Source organism: Rhinatrema bivittatum, chromosome 8 (genome assembly GCF_901001135.1).
Source record: "Rhinatrema bivittatum chromosome 8, aRhiBiv1.1, whole genome shotgun sequence".
NCBI lineage: Eukaryota > Metazoa > Chordata > Amphibia > Gymnophiona > Rhinatrematidae > Rhinatrema > Rhinatrema bivittatum.
In genome coordinates, this window is record NC_042622.1 from 140,853,401 (window position 1) to 140,879,720 (window position 26,320).

Consider the following 26,320-nt stretch of genomic DNA (forward strand, 5'->3'; position numbering starts at 1 on the left):
CTAAGGCTGGAAACAAGTATCAAGACTTTTAAGAAAGGTGTAAAAACATGGCTTTTTCAGCAAGCCTTTCCTGACTAAATCTTGAATTTTAAGACTTTAAGTTTTTGAATTTTATAATCTTAATTGTAATTTTAATTTTATTAATGCTTATAGTTATGATTAGGTTAATAATGTAGTACAATTTTATTTTGTCTAACTGTTTGATCATGAATTTATGTATTTAGGATTATTTATTTACTTTTATATCACAAATGTTTTTAACTCAACATTTGGCATTATTTGTAAACCGATGTGACGTGAGTACATGAACGTCGGTATATTAAAAATCAATCAATCAATAAATAAATACTCTGTCCTTCCTACTCCTTTCGCTAACCTTTCCAATCCCTAGCCCTATTCTAACCTCCCCCCCCCTCCCCCCCCCCGACCTTTATCCTACCTCTTGCGTCTGCCTCTGGGCAGGCACAAGTTGCATGAGCCGGCAGCCTGCTGGCACGCGATCCTCCAACACAGCGGCAAATGGCCGCTGTGCTGGAGGCCTCTGGCCCTGCCCCGCCTGCCCCCTGGATCGCCCCGCCCCCTCCCCGCCCCTTTTTTCGAACCCCTGGGACCTAGACGCATCCCGGGGTTTTTTGCGCGCTGTTGGTCCTTTATAAAATAGGTCCGGCATGCGTAGGGCTTTGAAAATCCGGCCCTTTGTGTAGAAGAAATCATCTGATGTTTTTGTTTCAGGATTGGGATTTGGCAATGCAATGTAATTATTTCTGCAAAAACTGTGACGTTATGCATGGACTTTTGCCAGTTTTGATCCACCCATTAAGATAATACTCTAAGGGGTAAGGGGGCGGGGCGATCCAGGGGGACTTGTGCGCCAGCGAGCCTATGTTGCATAGGTCGCCGGCGCGCGCAAAGCCCCAGGACGAGTGTAAGTCTCGGGGCTTTGCTTGGGGGGGGGCGTGTCGGGGGCATGTTGGGGGCGGCATGGCATTCGGGAGCATTCCGGGGGTGCAGCCGTGGGCGTGGTGCCGACCTGGGGGCGTTCCGGGACCATGGCCGAGGCCTCTGAAGCAGCCCCCGGGCCGGGGAATGGTGAGCCAGAAGTTACGCCTGCTTCGGGCAGGCGTAACTTGTCCAACAAAGGAAGGGGGGGGGATTTAGTTAGGGATGGGGGGTGGGTTAGATAGGGAAAGGGAGGGGAAGCCGGGGGGGGGGGGGGGCAGGAAAAAAAGTTCCCTTCAAGGCCGCTCTGAAATCGGAGCGGACTTGAAGGGAACGGGGAAAGCCATCGGGGCTCCCCTCGGGCTTGGCGCGCGCAAGGTGCACATGTGTGCACCCCCTTGCGCGTGCCAACCCCAGATTTGTTCGCGCCGGGTTGCGTGAACAAATCTACGCCTGCGTGTACGTTTTAAGATCTGCCCCTTAGTTATCATAAAATTATTTAACCAGCCTCCATCTTGTAACATATTGAGATCTAGCCTGAATTTTCTACTCATTAAATCAACCTTTTTTTAGGGCATTTAGAGATTTTCAGGAATTTTTCTGGAGTTCCACCACCATACAAGACCTGAGAGTCTATCTAATGTATCTGAATCTCCTGCAAAATTCCTGAAAATTTCCATCATCAATGACCTGAGAGAAGAAATTAATGAATACAAGTTTTAGGACCTCCAAAATTTACAAACTGGAGGGTGGTTGTGTACCCATGTCCTCTCTTCATGGCATGTTTCTCCTTTCTGTGAGCAGCTAATGCCTGGTGAGATAACTCCTACAGAACCTAGGGACACTTGGAACCCATAGGCTGAATGATGTCATAGAACCACTGTGACAAGTCTGCTGTGGCAGTGAGGACCTTGTATGCTTTTCAGGAAAGGGATCTGCTCAGCATGGATTACAGGAAAAAGTTAACCAAGTTTTTGGCCAAGGGCTACCTGCATGGAGACTCTTATCTGGTAACAATAAAAGACTTGGAGAAGAAACAGTGCCTGCCATATTCCTGGTAACAGATACTGGATCGTATTTAGAGCTATTATAATATTTTATTTTTATACTCTCAATAGTTGTAGTTGCTAATTATTAATGCACAAAAAAAATATTCAGATTAGTGGATGGATAAAAGTGCATGTGACATCTTTTGTGACAGTACCATTGATGGTTTTCTTGGTTTCTCTTCAGCAACCATAGCCACTGCTTTAACGGTTGCCTTGATCCCACTGTGTGTGCGAGCAGTGTAAGAAAATAAAACACAGAATGACTGCTGGCTTTGGGGGTATTACCAGCCAACAATACAACAGTTTTATTTGGCCTAATGATGCATTTATGATATATTTTCTAGAGGACTGATGTTCTAGAGGACGGGGATATTCAGTGGTGCAGCAATGCCGCTGAATATCCCTGGCTATCTGAAACTTAGATGGATAAGTATATCCAGCTAATCTTAGGGCAGCCCTAAGGCATGACCAGAGTTAGCTGCATATGTTCTGTGGCCAAATTAGAATATTGGAGTTATCCACATAACTTGTACCGCCAAGTCCACTCCTCCCCCAAAACACCTTACACCTGCCCCCGGAATGCCCCTGACTTATGTGGCTAAATTCTAGCTGCATATGGCATTTAATATCGCCAGTTAGTCATTTAGACGGAAAACTTTTCAGTTATCATTCTAAATGGCTATTGAATAGCGACCTCTATATTTTTAAAATTCTGAATGGAATTAATACACACACTCTTCATTAAGATGTATTAAAGAATTATGTACATTTTTATTACCCGTTTAAAATATGATTCACAGCATGACTCAACTACAGCTTGGCTATCCATTATTTCTTCTGTGTGGTTTTGCCTTTTGAATTGCTCTGCCTTCTAAAAGAAAGGGAAAAGTTAGGACGTACTCTTCGGAGTCCTCCTTGGCCCCCCAGACAGTGTGTGATACCCACATTCGCGGTGCCTGCGACGACTGAGGGGGAATGTAGCCCCATTGTCGAGTCCGATGGAGGAGAGTTGGCCCTCAGCGGGGGAGGAGATCTCTCTCACTTCTCTTGATGCCCGTCCACCACTCGCACGGCGTCATCTCTCCCAGAGTGGCATCACTGATGTTTGATGTCATAGAGAGCTCCACAAGGAAGGGAGCCTCCGGGAGGGTCACAGAAAACGCTGCCTTTTCATCTTTGCAGGACCTCGCTGATACTTCATGTGGAAATGTGTCTGGGTTGTCTGAGAGGTCCAGGGGTGAGTCTCAGCCCCCCCTGTTCACCTCCCTATGGTGAGTATGATTCCCCCCAAGTCTGGAGGCGGTAACTCTTGATGCTCTTTGGGATCTTGTGACTAGCAGCGGGCTTACCTGTGTTAACTGTTCTGCTAAAGTAGGCTCTGTCTCTAATATATTGAATTTCCATATCTTGGAATAGGAGACTAGTCAAGGTCAAGTGTTGTGCAAGATTTCTTCGAGGGAGCAAAATGTTTCCTTTTTAAAAAACTGTTCAAGCCCGGGGGATCCTTCAGTTTCTCAATTTTCCTAGGGTGGTTGTCGAACCACCACGAGTCACCTTAAGGAGCCATTTTCTTGAGACACTATCCTTCCCACCAGAAACAGTTCCTTCTTAAACAAAGTCTACTTGTTGCCATCAGGAAACTGGCAAACTCCTACAGAAACTTTAGATTTTTCTGTCTTCTATGAGACCTCCAGCTATGAAATTTCAGAAAGAGCTAATTTATTGGGGCCGCTTTAACCATGTATGGGGCCCTGGGCAAACTTTGGTGCATGTGCCCTCTTGTGTTTTTTTCCCACATTGAACTCACCCCCATGTAAGGAACAGAGAAACATTATACTGATACACAATATATTTTAAAGCAATGCTTTACATGCATGAATGATTACTTACAAAAGATTATTAATGCATAGCACTTTCAGTCTATGCAAGACATGGAATACAGGATGGTCTAAGTCCCTCCATCCTTAAGTCCCCACTTTCTCCTCAGCTCAAGTCCCCACTTTCCTCACCCAACCATGGGTACAAAGCAGAATTAGGATATTTCCCCTTCACCATACAAAATATGAAGCCAAATTATGCTGTCACCTCAATAACAGCAACATAATATCCCTCCACTGCCACATACTTATGAAGTAACAAAACCCTGTAAAAGAGAAACTTAGAAGCCATATAGAAAACCTACCATACCATCATAGCACTAAGTCCCAAGACCCAAACGGCAACTCTACCAATGAAAAGACAGCACTGCAAGTATTACACTTCTAACACCCTTATTGAAAAAGTTGTTTTTATGTTTTATGTTTCTGTCCTGTGTGTCTTTTTGATTATGAATGTTTAAACTATAAATCACCTAGAGCCTTGGCAATCAGGCAATTAATAAATACAAATGAATAAATTAAAGCAGAACAATTCAGCCTACTATAGGTCCCTACACAGAAACTACATGCAGAAGAATCCCTCTCCTTTGTCACACATGCAGAAGATCCTTACCTAAAATAGAATAAGGGACCACAAACTAAAAACAGAAACATGCAGACCCTGAGAAGTCAGACTCATGCAGTGCAATGCTAGAGAAAGAAAAGCAGAAATTCATGTCCTCCTATATTGATCAAAATACAAAATCTATTTAAAAAAAGTATATTCTGCATATAACAGATTTTATGTGCTAAGCGGATTACAGCATATTCAAAAGTTCAGAAATACATTTCATATAACTATAAGACCTGCACATTCCCAAAATTGACATATGCCACCCACTAAAAACTTGACCTCAGTCACACATGCAGAACACAGACAGGCTCTCACCAAATACAGAATAAAGAGACCATAAAATCTAAATTGAAACTTGCAGACAAAAACAACTGGAAATCACAAGAAGGCAAATTATGGGCTGGATTTACTAATGCCGCAAGGCATAGTGAATTCGGCGGTAATGGGGGGGCGGGGGGCGAAACGGGGGGGGGGGGGGGGTGTCCTGCGATAGCCGGCAGCAATCGCACCTCCGCAGTGCAATCGCTGCCGGCGTCGTGCCAAATAACTACACCACAGAAGGTGTAGTTATTCGGCGCGAAACTGGCAGCGAAAAAGCAGCGTACCTTTCGCTGTTGGCGAAGTCTTCATGGCATCAGCCCCAGTGTCGCCCCGACTCTTACTCTTCCAGGGCTGACGCCGCCCCAACTCCACCCCGATCTTGGTATCGCATGCGATAAGGGACTTTTCACTTGTGAAACATCCCTTATCGCATGTGATCCGCTTGGAAAATGAACCCCTTTGTCTGCGTTGCAAACATTGAATACAATCAAGAAATATAAAACATCAATCATACCAAGAAAAAGAATAGAACATCCAATAATTAAAAACACATAAAAAAAATGTTAAAAAAATTACCAACCATCAATGAAATATTTCAAAACAGCAGACACATCACATTCAATAATTAAAACTAAGAAGGATAAAAAAAAAATCCCCCGTGTTCCATACCTGGGAACTTTAGATTTCCTGTCACCATAGATTGGAGGAGAGTGCATAAACTTTAATCTCCCTTACACATACACACACAAGCAAGCAGGCACTCTCTCTCATATGCACATACAAATATGCAGGCACTCTCTCTCATATGCACACACACATATACGCATGAAGGCACTCTCTCACAAACACAAACACATATATGCAGGCAAGCATATATGCAGGAAGGCACTCTCTCACAAACACACCACACATGCAGGCAGGCACTCTTTCACGCACACACCACACGCAGGCAGGTACTCTCTCACATGCATACACACATACAGGCAGGCACTCTCTTTCACACAGGCACTGTCTTTCACATATACAGCTACTCTCTCACACACAAACACACAGGTACTCTCATTATCACAGTCTCACAAATAGGCAATCTCTCACTCACACACATAGGCAGTCTCTTACTCATTTACACTTTGAACTTCTCCCTCTACTCCAGGGCCCAGGAAATGCAGGGGAAACGCCGGCGGACTGGCAGGTCCTCTTTCGTGGCTTTTCCTATTGCTGGTAGGTAGTGGGAACCCCACCAGGATGTCATTGCTTTGTGTCACTGCTGCAGGGCCTTGCTATTGCTGGCGGGGATTGGGAACCTCACCAGCATGTCATCTCATTGCATTGTGGGTTTTCCTGTCGGAGGCAAATGGGCCCCTTGATATGTTGGGCCCAGGGCAACTGCCCCTTTTGCCCCTAGGTAAAAGCAGCCCTGTACTTTCTTAGTCTTTTCTCTCTGAATATGATCTTACTTTTCTCATGAAGATTTACTTCAAAAATATTAATGTATAGTTTATAGGTTCAGATGTCAGGATTGTTCCTAATTTGTTTCAAACAATTCAAGAGAGGAGAATGGGTTTTCTGGCCCTGTGCCAGGAGGTTCTGGCTTTAGGTGCTACCTTCTTACTAAGATATCCTTGCAAATGTTTAGTCAGATATCATAGTTACAGTTTGCTTTTTTGTGTCTGAGCAATTGCAAGTTTTTATTAATTGCAGAAAAGCTATTTTGTCTTCCAGTCCCAAAATAGTGTCAGTTAATTAGGAGCCAGAAAGAATGGCTGCAGGGTTTTCATACAAATGCATTTTCTAATTTTCAGTTTCTTTTTTTTCTCCTCTAATTTCTGCTCCCTTCCTCCTGTTTGTTGGTGGACTAACAAGATGTAAATTGTTTTCTTTTTCTTGTTATTGTTTACTTTTGTAAATTTAATTATTGTATTTTTGTGCAAAGTTTATTCTTTGTAAATTTTTGAAAATCAATAAAGTAAAAAAAAAAAGATTCACAATATTACTAGTGATCTTTAAATATGTGCTTGAAAGCAGAAAAGTGCAAAAAAATTGGTCTCCATAATAAAAACATAACAAATATTATGCTGGGTCAATGTATTAAGCCCAGCATCCTGTGGCCAACAGTGGCCTATTTGATATAGGAAGTACACGGCAGACCTAAAAAAGTAGATCCATTTTTTGTTGCTCACTCCCTGAGATAAGTGGTGGCTTTTTCCAAGTCTACCTGGCTAATAATTGTTTATTGACTTTTCTTTCAGGAACTTAGCCAAACCCCTTGTAAACACAGCTCTGCTATTTGCCTCCACATCTTCTGGCAACAAATTTCACAGCTTAACTGTGCATTCACTCAATAAATATTTTCTCCAGTTTTATTTATTTATTTAAAATTGTTTATATTCTGCACACATCCATAATGTTCTGGGCAGATTCCAATAGTCACATACAAAGTAGGATTAATGCTAAGGGGCCGATACAATATTTGTGCACAGAAAATGAGCGCTCAGTGTTGCTTCCCAGGCATTGGGCGCACAGGAGAGGTGACTGTCAGTGAGAATTGGGAAAACGGACGCTCAATCTACAAGTGTCCATTTTCTCTTGCCATATGGCCCAAAAGCCTCAACATGTACCAGGCTGACATCTGCTGGCTCTGCTGAATCTCTGCTGTGATGTCGTCAAAGTGATGGCCCTTTAGATGAAGCAGGAAGGCATTGGCCTGAGCCATGTCTAGCAGGGCTCCTAGAAAGTCCACTTGAGGTGATGGGCTGAGATGGGACTTTGGATAGTTGATGATGAGCCCTAGTGACTCCATCACCTGAATGGTCAAACATATGGACCTGACGGGCCCTGCCTGAGATGTGCTCGACCAGTCAATCATTTAGATAAGGGAAAATATGGACCCCCCCAGCCTGCGGAGCTGCTCCACCACCACAGCCAGGCATTTTGTGAAGACTCGTGGGGCGGATGCTAGCTTGAATGGCAACATCCGATACTGGAAGTGCTGTTTTTCCACCACAAATCAGAGATACTTCCAGTGATTGGAGAAGATCTCAATGTGAGTGTATGCGTCCTTTAGATTGAGGAAGCATAGCCAGTCCCCTTTTTGCAAAAGGGGGATTAAGTGCCCATGGAAACCATCTTGAACTTTTCTTTTTTGACAAATTTATTCAAGGCCTTTAGGTCTAGGATGGGACAGAGTCTTCCTGCTTTTTTTTTTTATTCAGGAAGTACTTGGAATAAAATCCCTGCCCTCTTTGCCTTGGTGGATCAGGCTTGACCTCTCTGGCCATTAAGAAGGAGGAGAGCTCCATTAGAAGTAACTTCTGATGCACTACCGTCCCCCCAAATGTGCTCTGAGGGCAATTTGATGGGATACCCAATAGGTTCAATTGGTACCCTTGGTGAACGATGGAAAGAACCCACTGATCCAAGGTTATACTGGACCACTGGTCCACGAAGAACTGCAGCCTGCCCTCCACCAGCGGATCCATCTTCCCAGGTATGGGCAACTGGACTAGCTCCGAATGACCCAGTCAAAACCCCATCCCTGGAGTTTACAGAGGCACTGGCTGGGCCTTGGGAGCTCTTTTCTGCCTGGGAGGGCTGCAGAAGCACGGGGGTGGTGGATAGTACTTCCTCTGGATGAGGAGCATAGGTCCTGAGTGCTGGTGCAGAGTTGTTGGAGGGTTTCATGCAAGTCCCAGAACTGGGCCACAGAGTCTTTCACCATATCTCCGAAGAGATTCTCCCCAGTACATAGCACGTGAGTGAGTGGTTCTTGAACCTCTGGTCAGAGATCCAAGACCCGCAGCCATGCCATTCTGCGTGCACTGATTCCCACTGCAAAGACCTTCGATGCCATTTCAAAAACACAGTAATTCACTTGGACCTCGTGTTTTCCGCACTCCGGGCCCTTATGCATCAGCAACATGAAGGTGTCCTGCTGCTGCGGAGGCAGTTGCTCAGCCACCTCCTGCACCTGCTTCCAGACGTCCCATGAATACTGGCTCATGTAAAGCTGATAGGAAGCTATGCGGGCAATGAGCATGGCTCCCTGAAACACCTTTCTTCTAAGAGCGTCCATTGCTCTGTGATCCTTCCCAGGGGGTGCTGAGGAATAGGTTCAAGAATGCTTGGCTCTCTTGAGAGCAAATTTGACCATCACCTGGTGGGGAAGCTGTCGCTTATCGAATCAGACAACCTTCTGGATGAGGTAAACCCCGTCAGCCTTCTTGTACACAGGAGATAATGTGAGGGGTTATTCCCATACCCTCAGCAGTAACTCCTTAAGGATATCATATACCGGGACTGCCACAATCTCCTTAAGAGAATGCACAAACTAGAGGATTTCAAGCATTTTGTATCCAGCATCCTCCTCCGTTGGGTAACTGAAATGGGATGGCCTCTGCCATCACCCTCACAAAACCTGCAAAGGTTAAATCCTCAGGTGGAGTCTTCCTTCACTCTTCTGGAGGAGAAGGGTCTGAGGGGAGACCCTCAGAGCCATTGGAGAAGGACTCCATGGTATCATCCCCCAGGGATCATAGGAACCCTCATTCTCACTGAAAGCAACAGAGAATGGGGCTCTAAGCACTCGGCCTTTGTCCAGAGGTGCAGGCACCAGCAAAGCTGGATAGGGGGCTGCAGACCTTGGCATCTTGGTTGTTCTGGAAGGAGCTTTCTCCGAAGAAGAACTGGCCATAACCACCGTATCTGTAGGGGGGAGGGGCTGTGGTGCCCCTAAGGGCACTGACGCCGGCTCAGGAACTAATGCCAGCTGGGTCGGTAACACACCGATGAGTGTGTCGAGCTTTTCCAATAGTGGTTCTATATAGACAGTATTGGTTCCAGTGCCATCAGTGCCAAGGGACCAATGCCCCGCATCACCTGCCAGTTGGATGTTACGATTTGTAGATAGTGGATCCCCAAATATCCCTCAGCCTTACCTTGCCGTGGTCATCCCTGGTTTCTGCAGCAAGGATAGTCGCCCAGTACTGCGTTACTGCAGTACCGCAAAGGCGGAGTCCTGTCCCAATTCCGGTCCGCGGGCAGCCAGCAGGCAGACAAGTCCAGTAGACAATCCGGGTCAGAGGGCAGGCCGCAGGCAGGCAAGCCCAGTAGACAATCCGGGTCAGAGGGCAGGCAGCAGACAGGCAAGTCCAGTAGACAATCCAGGTCAGAGGGCAGGCGGCAGACAGGCAAGTCCAGTAGACAATCCGGGTCGGAGGGCAGGCGGCAGGCAAGCAAGTCCAGGTAATCCGGTTCAGAAGGTAGGCAGCAGGCAGGCAGGTCCAGTAGGCACTCCGGGTCAGAAGGCAGGCGGCAGGCAGGCAGGTCCAAACACTCCGGGTCAGAAGTCAGGCAGAAGGCAGACAGGTCCGATAGGCAATCCGGGTCAGAAGGCAGGCGGCAGGCAGGCAGGTCCAAACACTCCGGGTCAAAAGTCAGGCAAAGGCAAGGAAACGCAACTTAGCACCAGTACAGCAAGCCTGTAGCTGAAGCAATGCTGTGCTGGACTCAGCTCTTTAAATACTAGTTTTTCACGTGCAAACGCGATCCTCGGGAGGGCGTCTGACGTCGGCTGGTGGGCGGAGTTTGCGCACGAGTCGCATCGGCCCGCGCTGCCGCCGGCAGTCTCCGCTGATCAGCAGTGAGAACTTCCCCACCAGGGCTGGTGGCAATCTAGAAGCAGTGGCAAGCAAGGCTGAGTCAAGACGAGGAGAGAGTCAAAAGGATAGTCAGATGAAGCAGAAGTCCGAGGCTGGAGAGAGGCAACGGAGTAGGGATGTGCAGAGCAAAATTTTATGTTCATATTTTTTATGTCCGAAAGGGGGTCCCACTTGCGGCCAATATGGACATAAAAAAAATCCAATGAGTTGGGTATATGTACATATGTGCAAAAAAAAAAATTAAACCCCCTCACCCTCCTTAATCCCCCCCCCCAGACTTACCACAACTCCCTGGTGATCGAGCGAGGAGTGAGGACGTCATTTCTGCAATCCTTGGCGAGAAGCATGTGACGTCGGTGGCACGTCGAGTGACGCGGCGTCACGTGATTCCCGGCTCGTTCGCGCCGGACGGCTCGTTCGGCCCAAAAAGAACTTTTGGCCAGCTTGGGGGGGCCTCCTGACCCCCCCAAGCTGGCCAAAAGTTCTTTTTGGGCCGAACGAGCCGTCCGGCGCGAACGAGCCGGGAATCACGTGGCGCCGCGTCACTCAGACGCGACGTCACGTGATTCCCGGCAAGTTCGCGCCGGACAGCTCGTTCGGCCCAAAAAGAACTTTTGGCCAGCTTGGGGGGGCCTCCTGACCCCCTCAAGCTGGCCAAAAGTTCTTTTTGGGCCGAACGAGCCGTCCGGCGCGAACTTGCCGGGAATCACGTGACGTCGGCGTCACGTGATTCCTGGCTTGTTCGCGCCGAACGAGCCGTCCGGCGCGAACTTGCCGGGAATCACGTGATGTCGCGTCTGAGTGACGCGGCGCCACGTGATTCCCGGCTCGTTCGCGCCGGACGGCTCGTTCGGCCCAAAAAGAACTTTTGGCCAGCTTGAGGGGGTCAGGAGGCCCCCCCAAGCTGGCCAAAAGTTCTTTTGGGCCGAACGAGCCGTCCGGCGCGAACGAGCCGGGAATCACGTGACGCCGGCGTCACTCGACGTGCCGCCGACGTCACATGCTTCTCGCCAAGGATTGCAGAAATGGCGTCCTCACTCCTCGCTCCATCACCAGGGAGTTGTGGTAAGTCGGGGGGGGGGATTAAGGAGGGTGAGGGGGTTTATATTTTTATTTTGGCTCAACAATCGCGATTTCCCACATATCGAACATATCTGTGTTCGATATGTGGGAAATCCGATCGTTTATGTCGAATCAATTTTTTAAGTAAAAAAAAAATATGAGTTGCGTTTTACTAATGCGGTCAATCCGAATGCACACCCCTACAACGGAGTAGTTAGGCGATGCAGAGGTCCGAGGCTGGAGAGAGGCAATGGAGTAGTCAGGCAATGCAGAGGTCCAGGGCTGGAGAGAGGCAACAGAGTAGTCAGGCGTTGCAGAGGTCTGGGGCTGGAGAGAGGCAACTTTATAACTTCTGTGGCTGAACAATTGCTTCCTGTGGTTGACTATTGATACGGCTGTTACCACCATTCCAAATAATAATTTGAGAGCTTGTTTTTGATTGATTTAGAAAATATAAACAGAGGTTAAGCATATTTAAAAAAAAAATGCTTTTCTATGCATGTTTTTAAAAAAAAAATTTTGCATTTAAAATATTGAATAAACGATTTGTTTTGTATACTATTCTTTTGTTTTTTTTAAATTTTAAGCTTTAGTATTCTGTTTGATAGGTCATATATATGTACACAATATAAGACTAGATCTGCTCAATTCCCTGAGATTATTCCATGAATCTCAGCAGTGGGGCAGTCCAAAATTCTTAGGACTTCAGCGTTGGAGTACCGGCACATCATGAATGTCTTGTGTTACTGCCAATACTGAAATGTTGCTTTTGTAAGGTGGTTTATATAGAATATCTGTTCTTTGACTGACTTTCCCACCAATACCCAGCCATCAATCATGCTGTGTACTTTTTTCATGCCGATGCATTCCAGTCCTAGGGCAGAGGGGCTCTGCTAGATGTTGGATCAAAACGTTCAGTGGAATGTGACCTATAGGTAGCTCAGTAATGCAGATTTCCTGAGGGCCTCAGGGACTCACCACTAGCATACAAAATTCAGTGTTTTGGTTTTCCAGAGAAGACAGAGAGCTTAACAGAAAAGAGAAGCCAAAAAGCTTAACAAATCCTAAATTCATATAGTCACAATTTATATAACTCAGTCAGTAGTTCAATTCTTTGGGGGTCTAACTGGCCCTGCCCGTACTTCACTGCAGTGGAGACAGTGCATGCAAATATATCTCATGCATATTCATTATAGATATCCTGAAAATTAAATCTTTTTGCAGCACTTGAGGACTGGAGTTGCCTATCCCTGACTTAGTACTTCGAGTAGTAATGTGAACAAATTCCATGTCCTAAGGGATAGGCTGAGCCAGTTCTAGTGTTACCTTATGGCACCTCTACTCTTGTAGTCCATGCATACAATGCAATAAAACCAGAAATGCGGAGAGTCCAAGATGGCCACCCTGTAGATGAGACGTGAGCAACCTCGCTCCGTGGTTCTACTTGAAATTTGCCTTCTTTTGAACTTTACCTCAAAATAATTCCTTATGCCGCATACAAAAAGAAAGGCAAAATTGAAGCCATCTATTACCTCTACTCCAAATCTGGATCTTAGACAGCCACGATCGAGAGTCTGTTCGCTGGTCCTGTGAGAAATTTGCCAGCGGGAGGAAACGCGGAAATTCTTGACGCGGCGCAGGCCTCGGGAACCCAGGTGGAGGAAACATCCCTCAGTCCCGGTGCACCGGAAGCCCCAGAACCACCATCTGAAATCTTCAGTTATTCTGGAGATACCACGGTTGAGTGGCTGGAAGGGAAAATGGCGCCTTTGAGAACAACGGTCCCGAGAAAGGACGCAAGTGAAGCGTCTCTTTCGGTGAGCCGAGTTGACCGAAGCTCTGGGGTCTTGGCGACCATGAATCATCAGAAAGATGGTAAGACCGGGAAACTTGGGACAACAGGGAGGAGTGAGCCGGAGATACAAGTAACTGGCACTTTTCCTTTGATCAAACCTCAGGAAATTACAATAGACACAATATGGAATATGTTTGTTGCGATGGACTCTTCTATTAAAGTTATGTCGAGTCTATTTAGAGAAAACCTGCAGCATACTAAGAATGTTGATATTAAAATTCCTACCTTGGAAAAGAAAGTGATAGAGAATGAACAAAGAATTAAGGATATAAAAGAAATTCAAAATAACTTAGTAAAATCCGAGTCTATTAGTTATAATAGAATCGCGTGAATGGAAAATGAGAACAGACGAGTTAATTTGAGGATATTGAATTTCCCGAAGACTAAGGGACTGTCACCTCGAGATTTATTCAAAAGTTATATTAAAGATATTCTGAAATTTCCAGAAGAGGCAGTACTCGCTATATCTAGGATATGCTATTTGCCTAGTGCCAAGGAAAAGAAACAAGAAAACTCTATACAATTTCAAGGAGGGAAAGAGGAGTCTTTGAATGTTACAGCTCTACTTGAAATTGTCATAATCCGCTATGTTGATGGGAGGAGCAATCAGATAGGAGTAGCAATCTGATGTATTCCGTAGGCAGAGTAGCAATCTGTTGTTATAGACTGCTGGAGATAGTAGTGGGTGGATCCTTGGGCCCGTGGCAGATGACCACGCCCCCGGGGAAAGATCCCGAGAGGGACCACCGGCTAGGCTTAGAGTATGGAGACAGACACACACTAGTTCTTTTATTAAACAGGTCTTGAAACCACCAGAGGTGGCAGTAGTGAGCTGAAGTGCCCAGCAGGGCTGAAGTCCTTCAGATACTGGAACAGCGATCCCTGGATGGCTGAGCTGTTGAGAAACTGTAGACAGTGAGTAGGCAGGATATGCAGAGTTCATGAACAGAACTTAGATGACAACACTCACATATTGGGCTTAGGGAGCTCAGGAGCTGGAAAGGATAGGCCCTCGAGGAGCGAGTACCTGGCTCCAGGGAAAGCTCTGAGAGAGCGATGGTAACTCACAATGATGTAGACAGTGATGGCTTCCAGGCAGAAGAGAATCAGCAGATAGTCAGGAACGAGGGCCTGGTTCCTGTCTGTAACCTGAAAAGCAAAAAGAGAGCGAGGCCCCCGAGGAGCGGGTACCTCTGGTAAGTCCGAGGAGGCAGAGTAGCTTAGGCAGGGTAATCTAAGTAAACCTTGTCCTAACCCGAACCTTTGCTAACTTGGTTTGTTAGCGATATCAGAGACCTTTAAATATCGGAAGCAGATGACGTCATCTCAGGGGGACGCCCCTGAGGTTCGCACCCTTGCTGGTACTTCACTCGGAGCGCGCGCGTGCACCCTAGGCTTCAGGCAACATGGCGGATCTGCAGCGTCGAGCTGGTCCAGGGATGCCGGAAAGAGACGGCAGGGAGACGCTGCGGCAGCCAGCCGTCCTTCAGACCTGGAGGGAGTCGCCACAGAGGTAAAGAGGGCGGAGTGGAGACGTTGGGCAGCGATGGTTGCAACAGTTTGGTTAAATAAATAGCTTTGCTTTTTCTTTTGTAATACTGCTCAATGTATATTGGACTCCCCATTTACCTATGATTTACAGATAAGAAAAATAAATTCTTTTTATTTTTACTTTATTTTGTATTAGTTGTTAATACAAGTGGGATATTACTTAATGTTATCTGATATCTTGAACTAATGTTCTGTAAAGTTGATTAAAATTCAATAAAAATTAAATTGGAAAAAAAAAACCCAACAGAAATGGTTCAGCTTGTCCCTTAAGAAATGTTATTTGTTGGTAACCTTAATGTCAACTGCTTTGCTAGGAGGGAAACACAGAATTGAAATGTATTTCCTTCTTCTAGGGGACGAATGAACAAAAGGCCGAATGGGTCCCTGCTTCCACCACAGATCAAACCCAAGAAAGTTCTCTGTGAGTAATGAATTCACGCGCCAAATTCAGGGCTGTTAACCCTTGACAGGCTGATCCAGTTCTGGATTTATTCCATTGCATCTAATTCCTGCCCCCCCCCCCCCCCCAATAAAAAAAAACCCCAACCCAAAATAACCAGGGTTATGAATCTGTGCAAGCAGTAGCATAAAACCAGGTCTGGGTCAGTCTGTTGGGCAATAGTGGAGTCCTAGTGCACACCTGTTTGTAATGGACTTCCAGGCTTTAAAGGCACAGAGGTTCTCACTAAGGGGTAGATTTTTAAAGTTATGCGCGGGCGTAGATTTGTTCGCACAACCCGGCGCGAACAAATCTACGCCCGATTTTATAACATGCGTGCCATTCCCCGGCCCGGGGGCTGGTTCGGAGGCCTCGGCCACGCCCCCAGAATGCCCCCGGGCCGGCACCACACACATGGCCACGCCCCCGAATGCCACACCATCCCTGACACGCCCCCCAACACGCCCCCGGCACGCCCAAGAAAAGCCCCGGGACTTACGCGTGTCCGGCTGGATTTACGCGCGCAGGGCTTTTAAAATCTGCCCCAAAATGTTATGCTCTGAGCCAGCTCTTTCATTATGCAGATCATCTAGACTGCAGTAAGTTTTGGAAGTGGTACCATAGTCTTTGTTATGCATAGTACACACAGCTCTGTTCCAGTGGCTGTACAGCCAGTGCCTCAAAATAGGCAGCAAAGAACAGCCTTCTGCTTCTTTCTTCAGCCTCTCCCCTTCCAAGCAGAGTGCAGAGAACAGGATGGAAGGGGGTGAGCCTGGAGCAGACAGAGCACAGCAAGGAAAAGCCATTCTATTCCATAATCTAGCTCCTCCCTTCCTGTTGTTTCTTTTTCTCCCTTCCAGTCTGCAAGGAACAGGATGGGAGGGGATGAGGCTAGAGTGGGCAGAGCAAAGCAAAGAAGAGTCACTCTTTCTGCCTAATTCAACCCCTTCCCTCTTGTTCTGCAGGGAACTGGAGGGGAGAAGTGTGCAGCTGAAATGAACAAGAGTTCAGTTTTTGCATGTATATTTCTATTTTCTGAGGACTTACTCTATATTTGGCAAGGATTTTTGGGTCTGTATGACCAACATGAGGAATTCTGCTAATATCTAGTTTCTGTGGATTACAGCTTATTGTCTTTTCCCAGTAGGAGGTGTATTGCTAATTAATTTTGCATTTTTAGCCCAGCTTTCCAAATAATGTCAAGATGGCTTAGAGCATTTTTTAAATTCAGGCACAAGTCCCTGTGGGTACATGATGCAATGGAAGATAAAGCAGCTTGCTCAAGCTCACAAGGAGTGTTAGTGGGGAAAGTGGTTTTCTGGTTCACAGTCCATTACGCTAACTCTTAGGCCACTCCTTTTCCCTTTTGGGGAGAACAGTAATGCAATTCTAGGGCTGTTATAATATTTGCATTTCAGCCTTTTCAGAGAAAGGGGTGTTGCTATTTGAATTCTTGAAGTTAGTTCTGTTTTGTTACAGCAGGCTTGCTATACAGTATGAAAGTCTGCCCAGGATATATGCGCAGTAATCAAAGTTTACCACAAACGTTTAATCAAAGGAACATTTGGCAAACATAAAGTCCTGTCTTACATTCTGCAGGAGAAACAAATTATGCAAGATCACTTCCTTATCAGGCAAGTGAGGTTTTAGATCCATAGCAGCTCCAAATAAGATTATAAAACATTATTGTTGTTCACTTTTTGAAAACCAGTAAACATATTTAAACATAAAAAATATTTACAGACCCAGTCCATGGATTCATTGTGTGAACAGAGAGTCTGTGCTAGCTAAGGATTTAAAGAGGGTACGCTATCAAAGGTGGGTCTTCCTTTGGACCAATGAAGGCTTCACTGGGTGTGTCCAAGCCCCTAATACCTGAACAGTAGGAATAATACTGCTAGCCCAATTCTCTACAGCTAGAATGATTCTCCCTGGGAGGGTTCCAGCCTGCTTCTTCTCATAGTCACTGAATCAAGACCTGCTTGACCTTACTTATAGGTTCTGAGTAATATATTTTTGCAGGGTTTTGCATTACTTTACGATATGCCTAGCAATGGAGAGAGTCTGTGTCATCATTAATGAGGTGACAAAAGAATTTGAAAATGTTTACTACGTGACTAGTAAGGGAAAACAACTTAGTTAAGAACATAAGAAATTGCCATGCTGGGTCAGACCAAGGGTCCATCAAGCCCAGCATCCTGTTTCCAACAGAGGCCAAACCAGGCCACAAGAACCTGGCAATTACCCAAACACTAAGAAGAACCCATGCTACTGATGCCAATAATAGCAGTGGCTATTCCCTAAGTAAACTTGATTAATAGCCATTAATGGACTTCTCCTCCAAGAACTTATCCAAACCTTTTTTGAACCCAGCTACACTAACTGCACTAACCACATCCTCTGGCAACAAATTCCAGAGCTTTATTGTGCGTTCAGCTCAGCCAGCCATTTCTAAGGCTACTTTAAGCCAATGCAGTAAGGATTTCTTTCAATTTACACATTTTATTTATTTCTTGAAATATTTTACGCAGTCTTTGTTATGGGCGCTCAGTTTAGTGGACCCTTGGGCCGACCTGCAGTAGACTGGGAAAGGTGGTCAATGTCTCTAGTATGTGGCAGGCCGGGAGGCAGATGTTCAGGCAGGACGTAGAGGTGCTCTTCACCCTGGAAGCTGGTACTCCCCCAGAAGGAGCCCGTAGGAGCCCAACCGCTGGGACATAGGCAGCTTCACCCTTGGAAGCTGAAGCTGAAGCCCCCCCCGAGAGGAGCCCATAGGGGCCCGACCGCTGGGACTTAGGCGAGTTGATGATCAGGACTGAGAACTGGAACCAGACTAGGACAGTAGAAAGTACTGTAACAGGGCTCGGGTTCTGGAACCAGGCAGGAACTGTAGCAAGATTCGGGTACTGGAACCAGGCAGGAACTGTAGCAGGCAAGCAGGAACCAAGCAGGTACTGTAACAGGCAAGCAGGAACCAGGCAGGTACTGTAGCAGGCAAGCAGGAACGGAGTGAGTAGCAAAGCAGCTCACTCCGGGGCACGACGCAACCGGGAACTGGGAGGTAAACCCGTTGCAAGGCCGCGGCGTCTGACATCAGGAACTGGGCGGAGTCACCGCTGGCGGGAAACGGCCTAGAAAAGCGTCTAAGTGGCGCGCACGCGCACCTAGAAGCAGGTCTTCCAAGGGAAGCTTCCCGGCGGCGCAGCCCCCGCGGGGACGCCACCAAACAGGGCGCAAACCAGGCCTCCAGAAGCGGGAGTAGGTCCAGGAGCACGGAGGTAAGGGTCTGGTCTGGCACTCGCGGCCAGAACCGCAACAGTACCTCCTCTCTTACGCCCCCTCTTAGCCGGTCCGGGTTTACTTGGGTGGTCCAGATGGAACTGCCATAATAAGTCCTTGTCAAGGATGTTACGGGCCGGTTCCCAAGAATTATCCTCGGGTCCACAACCCTTCCAGACAAGCAAGTACTCCCAGCGGCGTTGATGGAACCAGACAAGACCTCATGTACTTGATACGTAACCTCGTCCGGATCTGAAGGGTCCGATGGTTCAGGAGCCCGGGAGTGGTATCTGGATAAAACAAGAGGCTTCAGCAATGACACATGGAACACGTCATGTATGCGCATGGAGGAGGGTAGGCGTAATCGGTATGAGACTGCTCCCACTCCTTCAGCGACTCGAAAAGGCCCACAGAATCTCGGAGCTAGTCTTCGAGACGGAATACGTAGCTGTAGATTTTTGGTACTAAGCCAGACGCGATCTCCTGGGAGGAAGATGGGAGCTGGCTGATGATGGCTATCCGCCCATTTCTTGGCGGATTGGGCGGCTTTACGAATCTTTCCCTGGATAGAAGTCCATAAGGAAAGAAGCTGGCGGGCTGAAAGTTGCACTGCCGGGAGTGCACTGGGTTCAGGTGAAGGCAAGGGCGGTTGAAGTTGCTTCCCATAGACGACGAGGAAAGGCGAACTTCCAGTAGCAGCATGTGTGTGATTATTATATGAGAACTCCGCCCACGGGAGTAGCTTGGCCCAATTATCTTGTCGTTCATTCACAAACCAATGGAGAAAAGTCTTCAAGGTTCGGTTAGTCTGTTCAGTTTGCCCATTACTCTGGGGATGGAACGCAGACGAAAGACTAAGTTGCACATTGAAGCATTTGCAAAGTGCTTTCCAATAGAGAGCAGTAAACTGTGGTCCTCGATCGGAGACTATATTCTGCGGGAGATCGTGAAGTCTGAAGATATGCAGAGCGAAGAGGTTAGCCAGATCAGGTGCAGAAGGCAACTTTGGCAAGGGGACAAAGTGCGCCATCTTGGAGAATTGGTCTACGGTCACCCAAATGACCGAATTACCTCCTGAGACGGGAAGGTCCACGACAAAGTCGGTGGAGATGTGTGTCCAAGGCTCCACCGGGATGGGCAATGATTGCAATAGGCCCCTGGGCCTCCTGATAAGCGGCTTTTGAATGGCGCAGGTAGGGCAAGAGCCCACAAAAGCTTGGACTTCCTGTCTCACCGGTCACCAGTAGAATCGGTTCAACAAGTCTAAGGTCCCTTTACAGCCAGCATGGCCCCCAGTGAGGGAGTCATGGGCCCAAGTGAGAACTGCTCTCTGGGAGCGACATGGAACGACGGTCTTCCCTTGGGAGGACACCAAGGTTGCTGCAAGGCTCACTTTCACAGGATCCAAAATATACTGAGGAGTGTCAGGAGTCTCTTCGACCTCAGAGGAGCGCGAAAGCGCGTCGGCTCGAACATTCTTAGAGCCGGGACGATAGCGTAAGGTAAAATCGAACCGATCAAAAAACAGCGACCACCGGGCTTGCCTTGGGTTCAGGCGTTGGGCTTGCTTTAAGAATGCTAAGTTTTTGTGATCAGTGTAAATCGTAACCGGAAGGTAATCGTAACCGGATGGTTGGCTCCCTCCAACCACTGTCTCCATTCCTCCAGGGCAAGTTTCACGGCTAGCAACTCTTTATCACCAACACAGTAGTTGCTCTCTGCCGGGGAGAATTTCTTCGAGAAATATGAACAGTGTAACAATTGTCCAGAATCAGAGTACTGGCTCAGCACGGCCCCCACGGCCACATTGGAGGCATCGACTTCCACCACAAAGGGCCGGCTGGGATCCAGATGACGAAGGCAAGTATCTAACAAGAATGCTTCCTTAAGGGCCTCGAAGGCTTGGCAGGCGGGAACAGGCCAATCCACCACGTTGGCCCCCTTTCGGGTGAGGGCAGTCAACGGGGCCACAATACGGGAATAGTTAGGAATAAAGTGACGGTAGAAATTGGAAAAACCGAGGAAACGTTGTAACGCTTTAAGGCCCTTCGGCCGAGGCCAATCCTTAATTGCCGCCACTTTCTCAGGATCCATTTGAAAGCCTGTTGCAGAGATTATGTAGCCCAGGAATGGCAGGGACGTCTTCTCAAAACTACATTTTTCCAGTTTCGCGTACAGACCATGCTCCCTAAATATTTGGAGCACTTGATGGACATGCTGACGGTGTGAAGGCAGGTCCTGGGAGTAGACTAGCACATTGTCGAGGTAAACGATTACGCAGGTGTTCAGAAGGTCCCGTAACACCTCATTCATAAGGTGCTGGAATACCGCCGGAGCATTACATAAGCCGAAAGGCATCACAAGATACTCGTAATGCCCGTCTCTGGTATTAAAAGCCATTTTCCACTCATTTCCGGGATGAATTCTGACTAAGTTGTAAGCCCCTCGTAAGTCTAACTTTGTGAAAATCTTCGCTCCCTGGAGCCTATCGAGGAGCTCCGGGATTAACGGGAGCGGGTAACGGTCTCGCTTAGTAATGGAATTTAGGCCTCGATAGTCGATACACGGTCTCAGCGAGCCGTCCTTCTTGCTGACAAAGAAGAAGCCTGCCCCTGCAGGCGACTTGGACGGGCGAATGAACCCCTTGGCCAAATTCTCTGAAATATACTCGGACATAGCCCGGGTTTCCGGTAATGATAAGGGATAAACCCTTCCTCTAGGGGGCATGGTACCAGGTAACAGGTCTATAGCGCAATCATACGGACAATGCTGCGGAAGGATCTCCGCCTTGGTCTTGGAAAATACGTCCGTAAAGTCCTCATATGGTGCAGGAGGACCTAGGGCAGAGTGCATCAACAGAAGTGTGGGAGTCCTAGGCACTTTCATACAGTTAGCTAGGCAGAAGGGGCTCCACTTGACAATCTGTAGAGTATCCCACTGAATCGTGGGCGAGTGCTTCTGTAACCATGGGAACCCTAGCACCACAGGGTGGACAGCCTTATCCAACACTAAGAAGGCTATCTCCTCCGAATGGATCGCCCCGGTGCGGACAGTAATGGGTGCCGTGGACATCAGGACAGGTCCTGGAAGGAGCGTCCCCTGGATAGAGGTAATTCGTAACGGGACCTCCTGTCTATGTGTAGGGATTCACACCTGGGAGACTAAATCCTGCAGGATGAAATTACCTCCGGCTCCAGAATCCAGGAACGCCATCGTCTCAATGGAGCCTCCAGGGTATTCCAGGGTAACAGGCACGGTACATTGAGGAGCTGTAGCACAGCCTAGGAGGAGCTCCTCCCAACCTCCTAGGCTTCGGTGTTTTCCCGCACGCTCCTGGCAGCGTGTCAAGAAGTGGCCCTTCTGACCACAATTTAAACACAACCTCAACGAACGGCGACGTTGCCTCTCTTCAGCAGAGAGCGAGGCCCGTCCCAGCTGCATGGGTTCACAGGTGGGAGCATCTGAACGAGAAGTCTTAGGAGAAGACACAGGTCTCGCTGGCGCAACAGCAGGACTGTGGTGAGAGGAGTGCTGCTCCTTGGCCCGTTGTTGTAGGCGGCGGTCAATGCGGGCAGCCATCTCTATTAAGGCGTTGAGGTCTTCCGGCAGATCTCGAGCAGCAATCTCATCCTTTATACGTCCGGAGAGGCCCTCCAAGAAGATGGCCTTAAGACTACCATCCTGCCAACCTACTTCTTGGGCTAAAGTCCGAAACTTCATAGCATAATCTGCCAAGGAGCAAGCCCCCTGATGGAATTGCAGCAGATCAGATGTAGCCATGGCTACTCGGGCGGGCTCATCAAAGGCCTGTCGGAAGTTCGAGATGAACTGTTGTAAGTTCGTTAGCGAAGGATCTCTGTTTTCCCAAAGGGGAGAAGCCCATATTAAGGCTTTCCCATCAAGCAGGGACAGGATATACGCCACTTTCACCGCATCCGATGGGAACTGCTGAGGCAACAGAGAGAACCGTATAAAACATTGGTTCAGAAAGCCGCGGCAGGTCCTTAAATCTCCAGCGTAGTGGGAGGGTGCCGGTAGCTGAGTCACAGAAGAGCTGTGTCCCTCGGGGACCCTGCCAGCAGGAGGCAAGGACTCCAGGCGAGAGGATAGCCATTCCACCGTGGCTGCCAGAGTATCAATGCAGCTCTGGTGCTGTAGCATCTGCCGGGCCATCCCGGGCAGATCCGAGGGAGCGGGTGCATCCGCCGAGTCCATGGCTTTGCAATCTGTTATGGGCGCTCAGTTTAGTGGACCCTTGGGCCGACCTGCAGGAGACTGGGAAAGGTGGTCAATGTCTCTAGTATGTGGCAGGCCGGGAGGCAGATGTTCAGGCAGGACGTAGAGGTGCTCTTCACCCTGGAAGCTGGTACTCCCCCGGGAGGAGCCCGTAGGAGCCCAACCGCTGGGACATAGGCGGCTTCACCCTTGGAAGCCAAAGCCCCCCCGGGAGGAGCCCGTAGGGGCCCGACCGCTGGGACTTAGGCGAGTTGATGATCAGGACTGGGAACTGGAACCAGACTAGGACAGTAGAAAGTACTGTAACAGGGCTCGGGTTCTGGAACCAGGCAGGAACTGTAGCAGGGATCGGGTACTGGAACCAGGCAGGAACTGTAGCAGGCAAGCAGGAACCAAGCAGGTACTGTAACAGGCAAGCAGGAACCAGGCAGGTACTGTAGCAGGCAAGCAGGAACCAAGCAGGTACTGTAGCAGGCAAGCAGGAACAGAGCGAGTAGCAAAGCAGCTCACTCCGGGGCACGACGCAACCGGGAACCGGGAAGTAAACCCGTTGCAAGGCCGCGGCATCTGAAGTCAGGAACTGGGCGGAGTCACCGCTGGTGGGAAACGGCCTAGAAAAGTGTCCAAGTGGCGCGCGCGCGTGCCTAGAAGCAGGGTGTTCATGGGAAGCTTCCCGGCGGTGCGGCCCCTGCGGGGACACCGCCAAACAGGGCGCAAACCAGGCCTCCAGAAGTGGGAGTAGGTCCAGGAGCACGGAGGTAAGGGTCTGGTCGCGGCACTCGCGGCCAGAACCGCAACAGTCTTCCCACAAAAATCACAGTTGATATATTCATCAGCACTGTGACATGATTTCTGAAACATATTTGTGTCATATGTGCCATTTTTTTTATCTTTTGTAATCCACTTTGAAAGGTAGAGCAGAAATCTAAAATTAATACAAAAACTAAAATTATGTATCATTACACACACAAAACAAAGTTTAATTTTTAAAAGTATGGACAATTTTCAAAACTGTACATTTTGGTACAAAGCCATGGGTACCAATTCTGAAAGAGAAAGCATGGGTTGCGGTCCCGGGCTGTGCCCCGGTCCCTCTACCTACCTCGGGGACGGTCCGGGCCGCTGCAACATCTTTTCGGCCCATACGGGTCTGCCTTGCTCCTGCCGTGGCGCTCCCTCCTCAAGGGAGACGCCGCCGATGCTCCGTGGCTGGCCCCGCCCCCTAGGCGCGCACTCACGCAGGGGCTCAACCTTTAAAGGGGCCAGCGCAGGAAACTACAGCACTGCCCTGGGATGACATCAGATGCTCTCAGGGTATTTAAACCCTGCAACTAGCTCCACTACTTGCCTTGCAACGAGGTTCACTCTTCCAGAGTTGCTAGTTGCTGTCCCTGGCTTCTGACTTCGGCTCGTCCTCCGGTATCCTGTCCTGCACCATCTAGGGGGCCTCGCCTAAGTCCAAGCGGCTTGGGTCCTCACGGGCTCCTCCCAGGGGGATCGCGGGCTTCCAGTGGTGAAGTTCCGGTTGGACTCCTGGCTCCAGCTTCTCCTCTCTTCAATACTCTGGAACTCCTCTTCAGGCACCTGCCCACAGGAGACCGCATGTAAGTCCAAGCGGCCCGGGTCCTCACGGGCTCCTCCTGGGGGGACCTCGGGCTGCCAGTGGTGAAGATTCCTCTGGTCTCCTGCCCTGTGCCGCCTCCCAGCTTCAACATCCACTGTGGGCCTTCCCAAGGTGCGTCATCATCTGTCCCAGCCGGCTCAAGGGTCCACGAATCCAACAGCATGAGCATACTTTCCCTTTGAACTATGGTACTTTTAGGTGCTTTTAGAGTGGGAAATTTTCAAAAAGCCCTTTAAGCCAATAAAATACAATTGATTTGTGAAAATTGCCCTCCCTATATCCAATGATGTGCTTTTACAAGATTGTTTTGGGGTGGGGTATTTCTGGTGGGACTCCTGGCAGAATGCATGACCCTGAGCCACCCTTTTTATTCATGTAGAACATGGCTACCTGATTGTTGGTTTGAATGAGAATGCTTTTCTCTTATAGGAAATGTGTGATCACTTGTAGTTCCAACAGGTTGAACTGAAATTATTTATTTATTGACTTTTCACTAATTACCAAGTACCGGTACCTTGGATTTGAAAAGGGCCTTTGTGGAGGCATCTGTCCCCAATTTTACTTGGTGAAGAATCAGACAGCGAGGTACTCCCTCTTGAAAGATGGCGGGGTCTAGTCATCGGAGGCCCTGCTTCACTTCTTGTGAAACCTGCAACTTGGTGGTCAAGGGCTGAGTCGACTGATCCCATTGGGAGCAGAGGCTCCATTGTAGAAGTCGCATGTAAAGGCGGGTTAGTGAAACTATGTGACTTGCCGCCACCATGTGGCCCAGAACAACCAAAACTTTCCTGGCCATTGATCTACATCGAGCAATCTGTATGCCAGGGTTCTGAGAATGTTTACTGGATCCAACAGAAGGAAGGCTCTCTTGTAGAAAGTCTATCAACGCTCTAATGAATTTGATTTTCTGGGCAAGAATCAGAGTCTATTTCTCAAAATTCACCAGGAATCCCAATGACTGTAGGAGTTTTATTGACTTCTGCAGGGAGCTTAGTATACCTTACCAGGAAGTTGCTGTTATAAGCCATTCGCCAAGATAAGGAAAGACCCCGGATTCCCTGCCACCAAAGATTTGCTGCTATGACAGCAAGGTACTTGATAAAGTCCTTTGGTGCCACTGATAGACCGAAAAGGAGTTCTTGGTACTGATAGTGAGAGGAATCCACCACAAAACATAGATAATGCCAATAGGAGAGATAGTTTGGTATATATCATGGATTGGAATAGCTGCAAGCTCCACCATGGTCTCCAAAATCTGGAGAAGATCAAAGACTTTTACGCAAGGATCCTTGTCCTTATGAACAATAGTGATCATAATATGATCAAATTTGATTTAATGACTGGAAAAGGAACAGTGTGCAAATCCAAGGCTCTCGTGCTAAACTTTCAAAAGGGAAACTGATAAAATGAGAAAAATTGTTAGAAAAAAACTGAAAGGAGCAGCTACAAAAGTAAAAAATGTCCAAGAGGTGTGGTCATTGTTAAAAAATACCATTCTAGAAGCACAGTCCAGATGTATTCCACACATTAAGAAAGGTGGAAAGAAGGCAAAACGATTACCGGCATGGTTAAAAGGGGAGGTGAAAGAAGCTATTTTAGCTAAAAGATCTTCATTCAAAAATTGGAAGAAGGATCCAACAGAAGAAAATAGGATAAAGCATAAACATTGGCAAGTTAAATGTAAGACATTGATAAGACAGGCTAAGAAAGAATTTGAAAAGAAGTTGGCTGTAGAGGCAAAAACTCACAGTAAAAACTTTTTTAAATATATCCGAAGCAGAAAGCCTGTGAGGGAGTCAGTTGGACCGTTAGATGATC

The 26,320-nt window shown here is 47.9% G+C and overlaps 1 protein-coding gene across 2 annotated transcripts in view; it reads left to right on the forward strand.

Annotated features, from left to right (window-relative positions):
- The first annotated feature begins 1,855 nt into the window (after positions 1-1,855).
- STPG3 (sperm-tail PG-rich repeat containing 3) overlaps positions 1,856-26,320 on the forward strand; it is a 74,415-nt gene continuing 49,950 nt past the window's right edge. For both annotated transcript variants that reach the window (XM_029613278.1, XM_029613277.1), the window contains exons 1-2: positions 1,856-1,996; positions 15,278-15,345. In XM_029613278.1, the coding sequence (XP_029469138.1) occupies positions 1,884-1,996; positions 15,278-15,345 (181 nt within the window). In that variant the 5' untranslated portion in view covers positions 1,856-1,883. The remainder of the gene's footprint in view (positions 1,997-15,277; positions 15,346-26,320) is intronic.